At 36.3% G+C, this 21193-nt stretch overlaps 2 protein-coding genes across 2 annotated transcripts; both read right to left on the bottom strand.

Annotated features, from left to right (window-relative positions):
• Positions 1 to 2559: 2559 nt before the first annotated feature.
• LOC135797038 (small glutamine-rich tetratricopeptide repeat-containing protein beta) lies at positions 2560 to 4461 on the bottom strand. Its single transcript, XM_065309204.1, has 6 exons — positions 4301 to 4461; positions 3780 to 4110; positions 3566 to 3715; positions 3226 to 3462; positions 3079 to 3144; positions 2560 to 3027 (listed from the first exon to the last, which is right to left on the bottom strand). Exons 1-6 carry the CDS (start codon positions 4314 to 4316, stop codon positions 2832 to 2834), a joined length of 996 nt encoding a protein of 331 aa, XP_065165276.1. The 5' UTR covers positions 4317 to 4461; the 3' UTR covers positions 2560 to 2831.
• Positions 4462 to 5350: 889 nt separating this feature from the next.
• On the bottom strand, positions 5351 to 21169 carry Klp31E (kinesin-like protein 31E). Its single transcript, XM_065309196.1, is given in 10 exon segments — positions 5351 to 6358; positions 6422 to 6579; positions 6643 to 6857; positions 6975 to 7575; positions 7577 to 8139; positions 8142 to 8946; positions 9183 to 9444; positions 9507 to 9698; positions 18808 to 18891; positions 19913 to 21169. Coding segments are annotated over 9 exon segments (2958 nt in total). The 5' UTR covers positions 18846 to 18891; positions 19913 to 21169; the 3' UTR covers positions 5351 to 6234.
• Positions 21170 to 21193: the final 24 nt, after the last annotated feature.

Genomic DNA, 21193 nt, shown 5'->3' with positions numbered 1-21193 from the left:
TCTTTATTTTATTTTAAAAATAATTTTTTATTAAATAAAAAGTAGCCTATAACCATTCGGAGACCACTAAGAACATGTGTACAAATTTTCATGATGATCAGTTAAGTAGTTTTTGCGTGAAAGTGTAACAAACATCACGACTTTCGCATTTATAATATTAGTAGGGATATGGAAGAATGAGTGTATTTAATAAAAATGTAGTATGGTTATGTTGTAGATGTACAGTGCTACCACCTACAATAATTTTTCTGAGGTTTCTAACCGTTTTTATTCACATAACCACAAAATACAAGAAAATAAATCAAAAAAACTAATTTTAAAGTTAATTTTGAACTCATTTGACTCAAAATACTTCTACACGTAGGTAAATCATTAAAATGATGTAAAATCTTTCAAGTTTTTGCAGATATTTCGAAATTCCTCGACGTTTTGATATGAAACGCGATGGAATTTAATGTATTCTCGGATCGGTGCCACAGTCACAGCGTGTTACTTAATTTTTTGACTTGACGCGCGTTTTATTCGTGCAATTTTTATATTTAAACGACATGCACGTTGGGACTTTCGAGATTTTGAAACCTATTTACTCTGGCAACATACGTTCTTTCGCTTCTCTCTAAAAAATAATGCGCAGAACAACACGCCACTCATAAACATTCCGCTAATTAAATTATAAAATTCCAATCAACTTTGGCATCGTTATTTTGCCAACAATTTTATTTCAAGTCAATTATGGCTGCTTAAGTGAATTAGAATACTTTTATTTCATGAGATAAATATCCGAAAAGTTTTTCTCGAGTATTTATTTGAGTTTGTAACGAACTGTGGTGATTTTAAAAGCGTGCTCGTTTGATTGATACATTTGAAATAAATAAAAACCCAGCCGGTTGCTTTCAATGCGTTCGTGAGGCGGATTTCGGCCGCCACCCACATCTATATTCGATATTCTATAAAATAAATTGTTTATTTAATGGCTCGCGGTTTTCGCCGGCGAATTCCGAACGGACATCATGTGTTCGCGTCGTGCTCGCCTAAATACTTCGTCCGCACGGCTGGGAAAACTGAGAAAATTCGCAACAAAAATATATTTCTTCTAGAATCTCGCATCTCCGCAAAGCAACTTGTGTTTCCAAACGCTAGTTGAACGAAAAAACAAGAAAAACAAATTGCTTCAACAACCCACGATCTAGTCTCGAGACTGGTTGTTTTTCTCGCGTTGCTTCAATCGTAAAGGTGGTATTTAACGCTCGTCAGATGTTTTCGCCTAAACTAAAGAAGCGATCGGATAAACAAACACGTCGCGCAAGGATTTTACGCGTTAACAACACGCGAATTATTGAGCAATCCGCTTGCGATATTCACGACTCCTGATGACGTTGAATTAATTAAAAACGCGAGCATTGCGCAAGCCTCGCTGATTTATAGCGGATCGCGCCGGGGCGCAGCTTGTGTGATTCAGTCGGAAAATATGATTATTTACAATTGCCGGTGCGGCCGCCGCCACAGCCACTGCCAAACGTCTTTTGCAAACTGCTAACATACTGGCGGATGGTTAAATATAGTGCCTGCGCTAATTCGAGTACCACGTCGACCCACTGAAATAGCCGGACGCACGCCCCCTTAAATCTACTGTTACCGCGAGCGAAGACGCGCTCGTAATTTATAACTTGGATGGATAATCGTGGATCGTGTTACGGTGTAAGCCCAGAGTAAGCTCGTTGATAAGAATAATCATGCGATGTGCACGCCCGGCCGCTTTCGGAGCCAGCGCGTTGCAAACCAGGGTGTGATTAATGTCCGACTGCATGAATTCGTTGCAATATTTCGTAATTTCATTGAGTAATACGTAATTTCAATAGTTTGCTAACTTTTGAAACATTGAGCGACATCTAGTGGCAATTTTTTATTACTACAAAATTTAGTATTTACATTAAAATTATATATTAGAGCTTGAATTGAAGTAAAATATTTAATAAAATAATATTTTCTATATAAATAAGTTTAGAACTTTGTTTATAATGGGAAATTTAACGATTTATGATTATTCTTATTCCGTTTTGATACTGGTCGCGCCATCTATATACCACATAGGGTACTATGCATTAAAATAATTTCAGTCAAATTATTACTTTTCAAATTTCTCAAAATCTACAATTTGGATAAAATTGAAACTTTCAGAATTTTATCATTATTAAATTATCTATTATCAAATATCATGATATTCACAGCTAAATTAAAGCGCATAGTTGCAAAAGTACGAACAGAAACAGCTTTAAATGAAATTAATTATAATTTCTTTTGTTCTGGCTGTTTACTTGTAATAGTTTCTCTAAATTATTATGGAATTTACATCCTGGTTCATTGGCCCAGTTTATTTTTACCTGTGATTCAGTCTGTTGTGTAATTCACTGATCCTATTGATGTCTGCAATGCCTACAGATAAATTCTTAGCATTGCTTGGTGCTAAACAGAATCAAGCATCAAATATATCAACACTTGGCAGCTCATTCCCCTCATACCAATGCCCCACCGTCCTCGCATCAATAACACAGCTAAATATTGGTCTCTAAAACATTTTATTCATATTTATTTATATAATAAATGCAATGCGTCGTCTGCACTCACAAACGCACATTTGTATAATATTTCTGTACCAGAAAACTTATAATGTAAACAAAACAGTCGTAATAATGTTTGACATAATATGGTTGAAAGGTACAATAATCAGTTTTGATGTGTTATGATTAAAAGGCAAAAGAGAGGAAAAAACAGATAAAACAGCAAACCAAGTTAATCATAAGTGTGATAGTTCTAGTTTAAATAAATAAATATCAATTATTTGCCGAACCATCATTTCCTGGTGCTCCGGGAGCAGGTGCACCACCAGGCGGGATATTATCATCGCCTAGGTTGTCTGCTGGTGGTGCATCTCCACCTGCATGTTGACGAACTCTTCCTATTGACTGGCGGATGTTTTCCAGCACTGCTGGATTACTCTGTTGCATATGTTCAGCTAATTGTTGTCCTCTAAACAAAAATCATTGAAATTTTTACTTCATTTTCAGATGTTTAACTTACACTTCAACAAAAGACTCCATTGGATCACCACCGCCTTCACCTGTATTGGAAATGATACCAGAAACCCTACAACAAGTCATTTACGCAATAAATATAAACAACCGGCACACAGACATTTAATGTTGAATGTTTTTATAGTAAATTTACATGTTGCGAAAAGATGGGTCGTTTAACATCTGCGAGGCCATGTTCAGAAGCGCTGGATTGTTCATTAGACCACCGAAATCAAAGTTTCCTAGAACAGGAGCAGCGCCTGTGGGAGCGATTTTATCCTCGGCAAGTCGAAGATTCGACTCGTAGGAAGCATTGTTAGGATCTAACTCCAAAGCTTTTCGGTAGGCATTGGCTGCATCTCTATACATATTCATATTTGCATAAGCAATACTGAAAAAGACAAGATTTAAAGTTTAATTCATGAAATTTCCCATAAAACTTATGTTTAAACAAATATTCATTGCTTTTTTATGTAGAAACCCGAAATACTGACCCTAAACGTCCATAAGCCTTGCCATAACTCGGATCTAGTTTGATTGCTTCCTTACAATCAGCAACAGCATCTCTATGACGTTCCATGCGACTGAAAGCCGCCGCCCGATTGCAATAATAAATCGCCTTCTTATTAAACAACTTAATTGCCCTGAGATAAAAGATTACAGATAAATTAAAGCACCCAGATTAATGAAGAGTGTGAAAATGTATACTTTGAGTAATGCTCAATTGCAGCAGTGTAATTATTTTCCTTCATTGCATCATTTCCCTTAACTTTGTATTCTTCAGCTTCTGCTTCCAATTCAGAAGCATTTGCATCAGGCAAAGGAAGATTATTACTATAAAATAAATCTATTAAATCGCTGGCATTGTCCGCCGACGTCTCCTCGATCTCATAAGTTGTTTCCAGGCATTGTTTAGCGACCAAAAGTGATTCTTTCTGATCTGAGTCAAGTCCATCTGAATTCAGCTCATTGGAGCAGAATTTAATCACACTACTCAAGACAGCCTTGCGAATCTCTTCATATCGATCCGGTGTAATATCTACAGACATAATTTAGAGTAAAAATTGGGTTTTTAGCATAATTTGTTTAAAATTATAAGATTTTCTGATTGTGACGTGCGCCTGTTAGGTTAGGATACGCAAATAAAAACGGCAATAATTTGTTAAATTGAATTATTTTAATGAATATAGCTACAGGATTTTATCTATGAATATTCAACGATTACTTACTTGGATAATTTGACATTGTTATTAAATGTTTATTGTGATTTGCAGTCGGAAATTTAATTTAAACGTTGCACTGTGAACATAACCAGTAGTTATCAAAATGTTCCAGTCATTCCGTACAGCAGCGAGTGGGAAATTAAACAGTCATCATTCATATTTAATCAGAGATTGAACAAAGTAGGTAATTATTTCATTTCTGACAATGTCTCAAGCAAATATTATCAGCAACAATCCTTGCAATTTCGCTTTGCAAATAATTTTACGTACAGAAGTGACAACAGGACGAAAACAGACTTTTATAACAAAGAAATTATTTATTTATTAATTTTTATTCAGCTATTTTTTTATAGTTTATGTACAAATATAAATAATAATTGATTTGTCGTAAAATTGCATTTGTAATTATAGTATTTTAAATCAGACACAGAGGGCGCATCAAACTTTTATTTTACGTTCTGTTAAGTTGGTACCACGTGAGTGCTTTACCGGCATTCCGCAAAAGTATAATGTGCGCGTCGTGAACGTGTAGTGCTCCGGGCGATTTCGAAATTTGGAGAGAAATCCGATAGAACAGCAGGTAGGACATTCATTAATTGGTAGATCTTATCATTAACTACCTATTGCAAGTTCAATCAAACTTGTAGCTTACTTATTTCGTTTGTAATCTTGTATGAAAGATTGGATGCCCATAAGCATCGATTATCGGTACGGGTACATAAAATAAATTTGTGTTTGAATGGGCAAACAGTTACATAGAACAGTTCAAATAGGATTGTTTCATTGGCATAGAACAAGAGAAGGATAATTCAAAGGCCATAAGCAGGGATTTCTTTCTTTTAATTAGTTTTTTTTAGTAAATTTTTATGCGTTATTAGTGATTGAGGGTTAGACACCTACCGACGCGCGAAAGTATTGCCAACTTAATCTTTGCTTTTTGGCGTCAATAATGAAGTCAAACAATGTCATTCTTATCAAGCACCCCACAAAATATCTGCGCAATTGATAGCATCATAAGTTGTCCTTCATCTAATTGGGTTTTAAAGAAATAACACATTTCAGAGATTTAAATCGTGGTTTACTGTATAAATCATCAAATAAACTAACAACTTAAGTAATTAGTGGCTGTTTTTAGTCATTTTACAATCATTACCGTATAAATTATTAGAATAATGTTTATCGGCTAGAATTCGTAAATGCAATTACGTCTTTCATAAGTCTCATCATTTTCGCCATCTACCTGCACATCTCATCTCTCCACAAATCAAATGGATTAGATAATTAATAAATAAAAAGATAAACAAAAAAGAACATCATAAGATGATTAACAAAACGGTTAGGGTGAAAAACAAAAATAATACTATACAAGTAATCAACAGTTCCGCATAGGTGACAATCACTTCGCTACTATAGACGAACTTCGGCTTGCATCTTTGCGAACGCACCTTGAATCTTTGTCTAATCTGCAAACCTGCCTGAAATCAGAATCACACATTATCATTACTTCGTCACGCAGGACGAACACAGCTCGTACGATACACGGGACAAAACGACCAATAGAGTACATAAAACGCAACTTTTAGGTTATATTAACCTTACATAACCTCAAAAGTCGCATTTTGTGCACTTTACATACATTTATAAAACATCGGAAGCGATTCTAGACACATTTTCTAGCATGTAGTAGATTAGACTCTAGAATAAACAGATAATGAAAGCACAACTCAAAAATTCAACAAAAAAAAACTCAATTGAATGTAAGTGAATAACAAAATAACAAAGAAAAAGTAAAATATTTTAAGATTAATAAGCAATTAATCGTCCCGGTGTATAATAGTCAGCTTATTCGAAGTATTGTCATGTTTCCAATGAATTTTAAAACGAAAATTGTTAAACAAAGTGAGATTTCTGCGTGGTTGATATCTGTATGTGGTTGTAAATTATTCGGTGGTGTTGTTGGTCGCGACTCCGAACAAAAGCTCGTCCGGTTTCGCCGTGCGGCGCCGAATCTTTGCCGCTTTGTTATTGTTATTGTTGTTATTGAGCACTTCCAGAGAGTTTGATCTAAAAATGACACTTGCGTTACTCATCATCGACAACCTGCTGTTATTCTGCGTTAATGCGTACTGCGAATCGATCGGTGATCCAGACCGGCTTGAATACGTCGAGGAAGTATCATTCGCATTACTGGACACACTCGTGACCAAATCCTTCGGGAATATTGAGTGTTCCAGATGCAAAACATGGTCTAACAGTTGTGCTTTGACCGTATTTTCATGTTGCAGCTGAAATTTTCGTTAAAACATGAATTTACATTTAAAAAGTAAATTTTTAAATTTTTTGCTTACTTGTGTTACAATTGTATCACTTTCCTTTAACTTAGCATCTCTTTGTGCAACAGCATGACTCTGACTCAAAGTCATACTGAATAACTTCTGTAGAAGATACTTGGCTTCATCAATATCGTAAACAGAATCAACGATTTGTTGAATATCCGCGGCTTCGTTGTTATCCTGGGTTTCTTCGATCTCAATCACATTGCGCTGCGTCTCATTGATGGCATCTTGAACATAATTAATGTTCTCCTGAATGTCCTCGACATAGTTATCTAGTTGTGCCGTTTCGTGCCCGCGTGCAATAGACATACGTCGCCGCTCCTGCAGCATTTCGAGTTCCTTACCTAAGCTTTCCCTTTTCGCTAAAAAGTGCTCCATGCGCACCTCCTGCTGAACAATGCCTCGCTTACTGATTGTGATATTATTAATGGACTTCTCCACTTTTAACCACTTTTGTTTCGCATGGCGTTCGGTAAACGCTTTATTAATCATTCTACCTGAAGCTTTGACACTTAATCTACTCCGTTGACTTTTACGAAGATTAGAAACCTCTTCCTGTTTTCTTTTTAGCACTTGATCTTTGATTTTACGCTCGGATTCCATCGCTCTGATAACATTTGCGTTTTTTCGTGTTTCTTTACGTAACTGTGCGATTTCTCTAAGTCTACGTAATTCTGATTCTTTATGCCGTGCTGATTCATCTTTCATTTTATTGATTAACTTCACCTTTGCGCGTTTCATCTCGCTTAATTCATTTTTATACGACTTGAGTTGATTCTCTTGATTACTCTGGTTACGCATCAACCGCGCATGTTCTTTTTGTGTCGCTTGCAAACGTTTTAATTCACGCTGCATGTCATTCAACTTCTTCGTGTATTCTTCTTTAATCTTCTTTGCTTTATCTGAAGAAGGTTCTGTATTACCTGAATACGAATGCAAAACCTTTATCACGTTCTTCCTGTGTGTTTTTAATTCGAGCTTGCAGTTGCATTAGTTTATCTTCGTAGTGTTTGCGCATTGTCTGCATACGCATTTGTGATTGTTCCAACTCATCAATGAGTTTCTGCTTCATATCAATATCATTAGTCAATGAAAACAGTTCATCTTTAAGGTCTAGTGATTCTTTTTCTTCGGAATCTGAATCGTAGTCAGTGGAATCTGTCATTCCCTCCTCCATTTCGGAGTTTTTCCTCGTGCGTTCTAAAATTGCTCGATCACGTTCCAAAACTCTCTTTGCTTCTTCTATAAACGATGGTGTTTCATCCATGGACATATCCATCTGACTTCCGAGGCTATTCAAAATGGCCGCTGCACCATATGTATTGTTATTGTTCCTTGTCATTTGTTTCCGGAGCTGTTCACATGTGTTATTCGCTTCGAGAAGTTTCGCGCGTAATTCTTCGATTTGTTTTATATAATCCTGGACCATATCAGTGACGTGGTTATCACCACCGGCTGAAATCCATCCCCCCACAGCTTGTTCAGCTAATAATCTTGTATTTTTTGAGTTAATGCATCAATTGTGTCCTGCATAGCTTTGACTCTTGTTCTGAGATTGTTCACTTCTCCTTGTAACATGTTATTCTCATAAAACATGTCGTTCACTGTCTCGGTACCATCGTTAGCTACAATTCTCTTCCCTTGTTTGTACTCTACTAATTCCAGCTGTAACTGTGCGATTTGTGCACGTAATTGTCCAATTGTTCTCGAGCTCTTATCTTGATTAATAGTCAGTTTATTCTTGATATTCCGCGCTCTATTCGCGTATTTTAACGTATTTAAAGTCTCCATGAAGTCACTATCACTTGGACTTACACAAGCGATCATGACAGTTTGACTGTTACCACCTAAACTGTCCTGTAACAGTCTGGTGAGCTTTGAATCTCGATAGGGAATGTGCATGGCTTTCTTGCTCTTGTCTCCCAAAGCGGATATCACATTCCCGAGGGCTAGTAAGCCACAATTGATGGATATACCTTCCTTGGCACGGTCACCGGTCGCACCAGTGCGCTTCAGTCTTTCGGAACCGGCTAAATCCACAAAGTGGAATTTCGCGGTGAGTGTTTCGAATTCACTGTCGTTTTCACCACCGTCTGCTTCATCAGCCGGTACAACACGTTGTTGTTTTATATGTAGCGTGAAAATAGCATGTGATCTACTGGATTGCGTGTTCATTTGAGTCGAGGCTGTTGTCCGCGAGAGGGCGCCTTCACGCAAACACCGCAGGGCTTCTTTTGTTGAGGTTACGGTTTTTAGTGTTACACCTTTCACTTGTATACCACCATAGGGATCTTCGTGAATTTTATAAGATTTTTCCTAGAATGATTAACATAATAAATTTATACAAGGTGTTGCGTAGGTGATTGTTGATGATTCTAGAACGTTTTCTTTTTGACACCAACGCAATATGATTTATTAATCATGCACACATTCCAATGGACAAATTTGGTTATGATGATCGATATTTATGTGAATGAACATAACCTCACTGTGATTTTACAATTGTTACGCTTTGGCAATTGTCTGCACCGGCGTCACGAGCAATTACTCACTTTATTATAGGCCGGATTGAATAGATCTATCACTTCCTCATTGTACAGCTCCATGAACTGCGCCATTACTTTGAACTTTGGCGGTTCTGCACCTGTCACGCGCGCATCATCCATGCGTGATTGAATACCTCGGAAAAGGTGCTCGATTGCGCGCGGGATTATACCCATTTGTTCTTCGGACACTTCCACGTCGAATCCAGAGCCCATTGTGTAGGTTTTGCCGGAGCCTGTTTGGCCGTAAGCCAGAATAGTTGCATTGTAACTAAAAGTTTCAAAACATTCATAAAATTGGTAAGATTAGATTTAAGATTAATAAATTTTTACCCGTCTAAAGATGAATCTATCAGAGGTGCAACACAATTATTGTACACATTCAGTTGATCTTCCTCAGTATCGAATACATAGTCGTACGTGAAGGATTTATCTGTGCCCAGGACAACTTGAGGTTCACCCGGTGTGACCGTCGTGCAAATTTGGCACATGTCGATGATTTCGCGTGGAATTTGCGGTCGAATCCTAGAAATAAATGTAGAGAATACAATTTTTAGGTGTTTACAGAAGTATTGGAGTGGAAAATGCATCAATATTTTATTTGTAGAAATGTTAGTATGTCACGAGTTTGGGTACTATACGCGTAATCTATATTTATTAGAGCGTGAACACCACGAAAGTAAATCACGTGCAAGTGGCTCAAAGAGCCGAATAATCGATTCGGGCCATCGGTGAGCTAAAAAATGCAATAGAATAATAATAGATAAATTTCCAACGGTTTTATAAAGAAATATTCAAACAGATATAATAATTATTGGTCTTATGACGTTGAATAAATTATAGAGATTTAATTACAAGGTGTAATTTATGAATGAATAATTTTTTACATGTAAATATGTCCAGATGTTTCTTAATTTGTTGATTTCTCTCACCTAGAATGCGATTTTTAAATTTTTATTTTGTTTCTATTGTTTTTCTTTTTTACTAAACCCACGTCCGAAAAGGTTCGCTGATTACGTGATCGCCAAGTGGAAATCAAGTTAGTCGCGGTCTTGCGGTGCTAAATGGAACGCACGAGGTGTCGTAATGTTTATTTTTAAACGGGACAGAAAGAAGCCTTCGGCGCATTTGCATCCGTATTATCTTCGCGTTGTGATTATTTCGTTTTACGATCACTTTAATTTTCGCTCAATTGCTTATTTACTTTTCTATGCAAAGTAAAGTTTCATACTCGTACAAATTCATGGTTGTTTTAATAATATTTCAAGGTAAACTCAAAGAGTTAATTTTAGTGCTAAATGGTTTGAAAAGTGGAAGGAAATCCTGTCTAGTCGACTATTTGTGGATAGATTAATAGATCAAAGATGTTTCAACTAGAAACTTTTCTCTCTGCTTTTCTTCTTTTTATGTGTTTGTTTTTGACTTTAGATTCGACGAATCTAATATTTTAGTTGGTAACGTAGGGTTTAAGTTTATATATATTTCAAATTCTGATGTATTTACGTCTCTCGCGCGTGTTTTGCCCTTGTCTCTTGCTCGGACGTGCCTTGCATCATTTTATTTTCCATATATTTTCGTAACGCGCCTCCAGCGCACTGATTTTAGACTGCGAGGTGCTAGGTTATTAGTCTGTCGTAACGCAGACGCAACGCAAGGTAAATTTTTGTGTTTCTTCTTCTTCTTCTTCTTCTTCTTTTGTAGGCATATTGCCTGTTCCTACTTCAGACAGGGTTTAGGTGGTCGCTCCATCTCTTTCGGGGTCTTCCCAGGGATCGCTTTCCCCTTGGCGATTTGTCCCTGGCTATTCGGACTATTCTGGTTTCGTCCATCCGTTCTATGTGTTCGTTCCACTCGATTTTGCGTCTTTTGCACCATTGTGTTATGTCTTCTATGTTGTTGCACGCTCTTCTGATGTCTTCGTTCTTTATCCGGTCGAGCAGTGTTTTGCCATCTATGTTTCTTAGTGTCCTCATTTCCGCGGTGGTGAGCAATCTCTGTGTGGTTGTCGTCTCTGCACGCGTTTCTGCCGAGTATGTAAATATGGGCCTGACTACTGCCTTGTAGATGGAAACTTTCGTCTCTGTTCTTAGATGTTTGTTGTCCCAAATCGTGTTCCTTAGGCATCCTGCTATTCTCAGGCCCTTTTCAACTTGCTCTGCTACTTCTTTTTCCACTCCTCCACTGCTGGATATGTTTATACCAAGATATCGGAACTCGCTCACTTGTTGTACGATTTGTCCATCGACTTCAAGTTTGCATCTTATTGGATGTGGTGCGATGACCATGCATTTGGTTTTTTCTGTTGCTATCTCCATGTTGAGGGCTTTGCTGGCAATGTTAAACTGGTGAATCATGCGTTGTAGGTTGTCTTCGCTATCGGAAATTAGCACGGCATCGTCCGCGTAGCACACAACTTTCAGCTCTTTCCCCCCCATCTGGTATCCTTTACAGCGTCGGACTCTTGCAATTATCTCTTCCATGATGAAGTTGAATAGCAGGGGGCTTAGGAATCGCCTTGTCTTACCCCTGTTCCTACTTTTATGGGGTCTGTGCGTTGTTCGGCTATTGCTAGTTGCAGTTCGTTGTTGTTGTAGATGTCCCTTATAGTATTGATGATATCAGATGCGATGTTTCTTTTCGGAGTATGCTGGTTATGTCTTGGAGCTGCACTCTGTCAAACGCTTTCCTTAGGTCCACGAAGGAAAGAAAAGCCGGTTTGTTCCACTCCACGGCTTTTTCCTTCACCTGTCTTATTATGAATATTGCGTCGTTACAGGACCTTCCTTTCCTGAAGCCCTGTTGTTCGTCTGATAGTGTGGTGTGTGCTAATATCTTGTTCGCTAGTAATCGAGTTGTTAGTTTCAGGGTGGTGTTTAGCAGAGCTATTCCTCGATAGTTGGATGGTTCTTGCTTATCTCCTTTCTTAAACATCATTATTAGTGTGCTCAATTTCCATTCAGTTGGTACTCTCTGATGCTTCAGGATGATGTTGATAAGTTTCGTAATTTCGGCCGCGAGCACTTCTTCGCCGTATTTCAGGAGGTCATTGGGTATTCCGTCCGGGCCACTGGCTTTTCTGTTTCTGAGTTTAGCGAGTTCTGTTTCCACCTCAGATATGCTTACTATGGTTGGTTCATCAGGTTGTATGTTGACTGAGATATTAGGTTTCTCCTGGTTTGTGTCCCGGTATAGATGTTTGATGTAGTTTATCCAGGTCTCTTTGTCTATTCCCTTTGCTTGTACCAGTTCTGTGAGCTCTTTTCTCTGGTTTCTTATGGTCTTCCATACTGTCTTTTGGGTTCCATAGAAGTCATGTTCTAGTTGTTTTGAGAAGATCCTCCAGTGTTCGGATTTCGTCTTCCGTACTAACTCGTGCGTTTCTCTGCGGATTTGTTTGTAACTTTCGTATGATTCTTGCGTTCTTTGCGTGAGGTGTTGAATGTGTGCCTGCTTTTTTTCCTTGCATTTCATTTTGATTTCCTCGGTGAACCATGGAGTTCTCTTAGCAAAAGGATTCGGTTTCTTGATGATCTTCCTGCCTAGCGCTTCTTCGGCAGCCTGTTGTATGTTGCTTTTCAGCCTTTCCCATGCCGTATCAACGTTATCTCCTTCTTGTATGTTGTTGTTTGTAACTTTCTCCTTCAGTCTGTTAGCATATAGTTCTCTGGTTGTTTGGTCAGCTAGTCCTTCTGTTTTTATTTTTGTGCGCTCTTCGCATGTTTTTGCTTGTTTCTTTTGGAGGGATATTAGTCTCAGCTTCCCAATCACGAGGGCATGATCGCTTCCTATGTCTGCCGAGGTTAAGCTTCTTACATCTAATATGCTGGTTGGTGGAATTACTCGGTTTGTCACAATGAAGTCGATTGTTGATGTGTGTCCCCTTGAGTTACAATACGTGTGTTTGTGTTGTTGTTTGTGTTCGTAATATGTGTTATTTATTCGTAGTTCGTTGATTGTGCATAGGTTAGTCATCAGCGTTCCATTTTCGTTTTCTGTTTCCTCGTTGAATCTCTGCTTAACTCCGGGTATGATTCTGTTGCCAATCCTTGAGTTAAAGTCTCCTAGGATGATAGTCGCTTCGTTCTTATGGCTGTCTAAAACATGTTGCAGTGAGTTAAAGAATTCTTCTCTTACGTCTTGGGGTCTGCAGTTTTCTGGAGCGTAAATACTTATAATGTTGGTGCGTTTCCTGTCTAGCAGCAGTTTTGCGTGTATTATTCTGGCTGAAACGTACGTGATGTCTATAATCTCTTTTTTGTGTTTTAGCTATTTTATTTGAGCTTCTAAAGTCTTTGAGTAGTTTGTTGTGTTGTTGAAGTAGCGGATCTATAACCTTGAAACATGTACCGCGTCGTTAGAGATATAAAAAAGAAAGTAATTTTCGATGCGTGTAACGTGATATAATGTAATCTGAGATTTAATGTGGCGGAACCGACTTAAGAGAAGATAATATGGGGCATAACATCGCAAGTCAATTAATATAGTTCTTTATCTACGAGAACATTCCTCGTGGATTGGGCAAGTAGGTACATTTTAAATAGTTTATTTAAGACTGGATTAGGAACACATTGTGCTTATGACGTACAACACACGCGTGCACATCTCCCCCCACCACTTTTTGCGGGTAGTCCGCAGATACAAGAGTAGCGAGCAGTGCGCTACACGCTCAGTAGTGGAGATCTCTAGATTCTAACCCCCACTCCCTTCGGGTCAGAGGTTTCACTTGGGTCGCCCTCTGGTGTCACAAATATCTTCAATTTCGTTTTATAATTGATTGGTTATCATTTATCACTCTGAATACATTTTCTTAGAATTTAAATGTTTATAAAACACCAATGTCGCTTAACACAAACTATTTTAAAATTAAAATGTGGGTGGGTGCGGAATTTGCGAGCATTTTCGGCGAAACTCCCACGCTGTTTGCGTATGTCCCGAATTTATTTACATTATCCATTCATAAAACAAAGCTCAGTCTTGAATATTTCCGAAACGCATAAAAAACGTAGTAAACAAACTCAAAAAAAAACCTATAAACATTGCCATAAACTTCCTCTGCGATGAATAATATTCAAATCCAACCTTCATCTTAAAATTTCAAGCGAAAAAAAATGAGTAGAAGGTGGAAGGTGTCAAGGCCAAATCGGTTTGTCTCTTGTCTCTTTTACGCAATGCAATGTAATGCAATCAGACACCTGGTCACAACTGATTCACATCAATGAACAGATCACAACATAAAGAAACTCGATTCGATTCAACTCGCCGACATCGATATAATTCAAGCCACGATACAAACTCAAACTCGAAAACTAAATTGCATTTGCTTGGAGTATTCTTAAGGCCGAGCAATTTGTGTAAAATTGGTTCAATTTACGAGTAATTTTATCGCCGCTGTTAAAATTCCACCATTCCACATCAGGCCACGCGTCAAACACGTCTTCTTTTATTATTATTCGTTTTGATTCATGTTTGGAGCGAAGAATTTTTCAATTATTTTTATGTCTCAAGCAAACATTTGGCATCGGCCATATTTAACTAGGTACTCAGAGGTGAACATTGAACAGCTAAATAGGTTTAGAGATTGAGCATTCATTAGTGTGAGCTCACCGAGAGTTATTAACTCGTTTTACTGCGAAATTGCAAATATAGTATAATTGTTTGCGGTGAAACGCAGTAATATTTAATTACTGCTTGTGCTAAGCTTAAAGTTTAAGTTAACATCTGCTGTCATTTTTTTAGAAATTCAGTAATTCCATCAACGTATTGTATTTTGTACTGTAATTGAATTACCTGATCGGTACAGGTGTGTTCTAAAAGTGTTCATGAACAGCATGGCAAACAATCGAACACGCAATGTTTATTTTTCATTAGGTCATGTTATTTTAACGAGTTATGAATTTATTTTCATCAAAAAAACTACGAAAAAATATAAAATACTTAATTTCTCGGTTGTCAGCGTGGGCGGAACGAAAATCAATCATTTTGAAGCATTCTACACGTCAATTAAAGCATTCCTTCGATTTATTTCATTTTTAACGTCTAAATTTATATCCTGCGAGTAGTAATTACGACAATTTGTGACTGCAAGACGTTTAGCACTCATTTTAGAAATTTTTCTTCTTGATAGATTAGATCTTCTTTTACTCTATGCTACTTTGTGTATGTGTGTGTATTTTTAAGCCGAAATTATCCACGAAGTGCAAGTTCAAAGACGCATCGCGAGTGTAATGCGAGAGTTGGAAAAAGACGCAACAGGAAAGAGTTAAGACTCGCCGGCGAGTTTCCGACGAATTAAAAATACTTAAATAATGCACGGTGCAATTAGTGTCTACCTCAACTTACATTTGCTACATTTGTAAAATATGAAGAGGGGAAAATACATAAAAAGTGTGTTTATTTTCGTTTTGCTTTGATATTTATTCCGAAAATAAAAAATTTTAATTTATGAACACATGTTCAATTAGTTACATGTTACAACACCGAAAAATCTACGTGCGTAATAAGTAAAAATTAATTCAATATTTACTTTGGTGTGATTTCACCGCTGCTTTTATTCGTTTGTTTGTTGGCAATAATAGAAACTATTACGCAAAGCGTGTGTAAATTGGCTTTCGACCGTCCGATGCACACAAATTGCACAATTCGCATGCGGCTTTGAGCAGAACAAACAAATTGCTGATCGTTGAATACACAGAGAAAGAAACGTGACAGGTTGGCGGCACGGCGCGACACACAGAGAGGACGTCGCTAATTAGCGACAAGCTACACCAGTCCAGGACTTAATTTGATGATAATCAGTTGGAAAATAAAATAAAATATGTTTTTACACGCGCGGCAGATAAATCCAATCAAAGAAATACAAACAAAGAAACAGTAGTGATTTGTCCTCTAAAATTTAAAAGCAATGCAAATGTCGTCATTTTAGTTTAATTTATTCCCGATGCATTTGTGGGTGGCCTTTAGTAACCTTGAAGGTAAATTTTGCAACACTTTGTAGATATTTATTATACATGTGTAAATTTTACCTGAGAATATGGAAAATCGAAAATTTTATTCTCATGCTAAATGTTGGCGCAAACAATGATCGCATGCCATCACGTGGCGTCTGTCTATCTATGAGAAGAAAAAAGCGTTTTCTCTACGGTTGCTTCCACTATCCCAACATCTCTCAGCGTGTGACGTCTTTAAGGCATTAAGGCATTTTACAGTTTGTACCTGTGAGAAACAACCTGCTTTCAACCTGCCTGCGCTTCTATTCTTACTACTTTTGTACTTCTTTGTTTGATTTGCTCACAAAAGCTCGAACTTAACCTTAGTTTAAAGTTTAAACGGGAAACAGTCAATAAAACGATGTATTTAACTGTTAAAGGTCAATATTCTAACAGAAATTATGTAGAAACATAATTTTTACTTCCGTTATACGATGCAGAACTTTTTGTTTTGTTTAAAAAATGCTAAACAGTCAAGTTTAAAACTTTATGAGCATTTATTTTTGTTTTCTTAATTTTTTTCTGTCTTCTTTTTGATTTTTGTATAACTTTTTAAATACTTATAAATTTTGATAATTTTTCGATTAAATTGATAGTGGATTTTATTCTGAATTAATTTAAGAAGAAATTATTGTAATTTCTTGTTATAAATTAATCAATCATTAACTATGAGAAAACATGTTGTTTTTTGAATTAGTCACCAGATAGTTATCTAGTTATTGATGGATTATTCCTGAGCACAACATGTTGCAACAATTATTCTCATATCATTTCGTTCAGCATAAAATCAGTTTTTGCCATAAATGTACAGTTTTAACCAAACCGCGAAACTAACCAATAAAATATATCAATAAAACGCTGTATTTAACTGTAAAGGGTTAATATTCAAACAAAAATTATGTTTGTACATAATTTTTACTTCCGTTGTATGATGCAGAACATATTTTTTGCTATAAATTGAAGTTTAAAAATTGATGAGCAGGTTTTTTTCTTGTTTTATCTACACAGCCAGCATTTTTGCATATAAATATAAATTAATATGAACCGGTGCGCGTGTAATAATTTTATGTAACCAAAATCGCCGACGTTAACAATAATTTATGCTTGAATTTGCGCAACACGTGGACTTTTTGTCGCCCATATTGAATTATCAATAATAACTATAATTTTACGGTTGGATATTCACGAAAATTTCGAAACAAGTTTTTACACTCCAAAAAACTTATTAAATAATAAAGATTTATGTTAAACACCGAAAAATTTAATAGTTTCTCAAAATTACAGGAAATAATTAATGTTTATGTATTTTTAAACATTAAACACTTAAAATTTTATTAATTAGAACCTAATTTTAACGTTTTCACTTCACACTTGCTAATTAATTCATTATTTAACGCGCTGTTTATAATTTATGATTCACAAACGCTTTGTATATATTTAACATAAATTCAGACGCAGACAGCAGACGTAAGCACTGATAACCTGAAACCAAATCTGTTTGTACGAATAATATAATTATCAACACGCCTAGGTAATGAATGACCTGCAAAGTATAGCATTTTCTCTTATCTTTTATCATTTGCATTTGCGAATTATGTTCCATGCTTATGTTCTTTCATTCTTATCTAAATTGCTTTGTTGAATGTGTGCCGAAACCCATTACCACATTACCAGCATAGCGACGTTAAATTTTCTTTTGATACCAACATGTTTATAAGTCATGAACAATGAACAATGTTAAATTTTTATCAACAAAAAATAGTTGTTGAATCTAACTTTAGACATAACCTAATATAATCTATGTAAAAATGCGTATTGTGTTGCATAACTTTACTAAACATCTGTGATTGACTTCATATTAATATTTAACCTTTAAAAATACCAATATGGCTGCTGGTCTTTGTTTTATTTGGTCGTAAACTATAAGATTTAATTGCACAATGCGTGTTTTCTATATTTAGCTAAAAACATGAAACAAACGGCTTTGTTAAGCTCATAAAAGTTAATCTTTTCTTTGTTTGGACAATTTTGGAAATAAAAACGTGTGTTTTTGTGCTTTTTGGTCATGTTTTTGTACTTTTTGTATGAATTAACAACAAAGTGCTGCTTATTTATATCAGATTCGGATGCGACACGCGTGTATAAATAAATTCCACGCGCAATGCGCGTCGCAGGGCCTCGACAAGTCGTTCGGAAATAGGATTAGAAATAAGATTTATAAATAAATTAATAGGCGCACGAAAAGGACGCGTCTCAAGACGCATTCATTGTTTTCTATATACAAAACTCAATATAAAAACATTTTACGATAAGTTTTCATACATTTTTCGCAATAAAATGAAAATATTTTGATTTTATTTGAAGTTAAATTAAGTTTTTATTTTTAATTGTTTCTGATTTTACTTGAGAACACTTTGTGTTACCTAACGACACCTACGTTCCCCCACAAAACGTATGTCATCTGTTAGCCATTCTTGTTTTATTTTCCGTCGTCGTGTTCGGTTTGTTTGTCTCATCGGTGGCCCGCGTTCTTGTTTTGTTTGACGTTATATTTATTCCGAGCGTCATCGGCATCTCTTTGTAGTCCAATTTAATTCATTATGTCATCGAGTGATCGATTTATAATTAGATATAAAAAGATGTCTTACCTGACCGCAACACGCACTGTCACATCATCGTCGTCCATTTTGGAGTTGATCAGCTTGTAATTTTGGTTTCTTCTTTGTTATCACCTGAAAAATTAATGTTTTTAATGTTTTATTATGACAGGTGTTGCTTGTGCATTGGAATTTAGTATTTTTTGTGAAATTAATTCAATCTTGGTCAACTCGAGTGAATTTCGATGGCGAAATCGACCGCGATTATTACGGGCGTGCAACAATATGTTGTCTTGGATTGCTTGGTTTATTGCGTTATGTTATGTATTAATACACTAACTAAACCCACATGGTACTCTCGACGCGTGCAACCCCCGCAAAAACAGTTTAAATTTCGAGTTGAGGCTGAATTTGCTTTTAAATCAGGTTAAAAATTCTGACAATGTAGTAGTTTTTATTAATTACACTAAAACTCGAAATAGTTGAATAATCATTCACAATGCATTCAATTCTACATTAAATTTCCCTTTTATTTTGGTAAATAGGTTGGTGAAATTTTTCTTATTTATATCGTTATTTTCGAAAATAAATGCATTTTCTATGAAATTGTTGCAAATTTTGACTTTATATGCGTGTAACTTTTTAACTAATTATAAATTTTGATCATCTTTTGATTAAATAGATAAAGAATTTCACTGCGAATCAATATTAGAAGGAATTATCATGGTAACACTTTCTGGTATTAATTAATTAATCAATAACTGCGGAAAACATGTTATTTTCTGAATTACTCGCCAAATTGTTATCTAGTTATTGATTGATTATTCCTGAACGCAACATGTTGCAACAATTATTTCTATAACATTTCATTCAGCATAAAATTTCACAACTAACTACACTTAAAAATATCTCAAAAGATTTCTATAATTACTTTTGCACTCAAAAATATACTATATCTTAATTTTTTTTGTTTATTTTACTCTAGCCATTTCTAAAATCATTTTATCTTCCAAATATTACCATTTTTACATGTAGAATTTATTACAGAATCAACATTAAAAAGAATTATCACTGTATGTTTACGCGTTTTAAAACCACATAAGTCAACAAAAACACATTTTAAGGTTAAGATAGGTTATGTTCGGGAATAATTTACCTGAAATGCTTCTTTCTCATCCAAAAATCACACATTAGCTCATTCTCGTCCACCTGCATCGAATAACACATCTCATCAGGTGTGAATCCTCACTATCGCTGGCTAACGTTGAGAATCGCGCACATGTGCACCACACTTTGCGAATTGCGACGAGCGTCGCTTCGTCTGCATTGGATTATTACGTCGCGCGACGATTACGCGCACGCAGTTGAAGTGAAGTGGTGGTAGATATTATGTGTTGCACAGTATATTCTGCAACTGACGACGAGTGAAAGTGAATGAAAACGGCCCACACTCGATTCACAAGCCACAAGCTACACGGTTGTTGGATAACAATAGTTCTACACTTGAGACACTTGATGTTTAAGTATATGTTAGTAAAAAGTAAATATTGCAAAAATTTCGCTAAAAATGTTTGGTAAATATGTTTTACTAGTAATTCTAGTTTGTTATTTACGTGAATATTATTTTTAATGTTCTACTACGTATTTTAACGTGTTTTTAACGCGTTTATTTTTATGCTATAATTTCCGTTGTACGTTGAATATTATATTATGTTTGTCCTCGTGTAAGTTGTAATTAAGGATGCGCCGGTAGGTTGAACGTGCGTTCGACTTTGATCGCGACTCCTCGCCTCTCGGTAGCGTAGTAGCTTTCTGATGTTTTTCGGTTTTGTGCGGCGCAGCGCACTTCGGCCGCCCTCGACGAACACTCAAACACAAACTAAAACTAAACTCGCGGCTGTGCGCACGCTGTGCACAACTTCGACGACTTCGACTCCTGACTTCAACCGCACTCACTCACGGCGCAGCATGTTGTGCTGGTAGCTGTGCTCCTGCGCTATTCTCTTCGCTGGTTGGTTGTCCGCTCGTGCAGCAGCCACAGGTCGTGCTTTTCCTCACTCACTCATACACATATTAAGTTTAGTGATGAAAAAAGGTGGAATCGCCGGTAGAATGGGTAGAATTCACGACTAGAGTAGAGACACTGGTCATCACATCTCAGCGTTGCACAGAAAACAATACACGAGGTTTAAAGTCGTTTTGAAACTATTACTCAATCAACTCAAACAATAGAATTTAAAATTACATATCTCTAAATATTAGAAGAGATATGATACACTTTTTTGATTTACAATGTGAAGTTTAGAATTTAATACTTATTGTGTAACTATTTTTTTTGTTTATTTATCAAGTACCGTTAGTGGAGTTAGGATTTCGTAGGTTGTTTCTATTTCGTTGTTTCAGTTCAGTGTTCGGAGATACAATAGTTTAGATAAAG

This window comes from Atheta coriaria, unplaced genomic scaffold, assembly GCF_025399875.1.
Source record: "Atheta coriaria isolate IRGN ID8LTWV9N9 unplaced genomic scaffold, Caltech_Dcor_3.1 hic_scaffold_8_pilon, whole genome shotgun sequence".
NCBI lineage: Eukaryota > Metazoa > Arthropoda > Insecta > Coleoptera > Staphylinidae > Dalotia > Dalotia coriaria.
The sequence above is the reverse complement of the archived record's forward strand: the minus strand, read 5'-3'. Positions and strand labels throughout refer to the sequence as shown.

Excerpts from the sequence above, each read along its gene's own strand:
- LOC135797038 (XM_065309204.1), bottom strand. Across the intron at positions 3,463-3,565 it reads AAGGCTTATGGACGTTTAGG|TATTGCTTATGCAAATATGA; the intron begins GTCAGTATTTCG and ends TGTCTTTTTCAG. Across the intron at positions 3,145-3,225 it reads GACCCATCTTTTCGCAACAT|GGTTTCTGGTATCATTTCCA; the intron begins GTAAATTTACTA and ends GACTTGTTGTAG.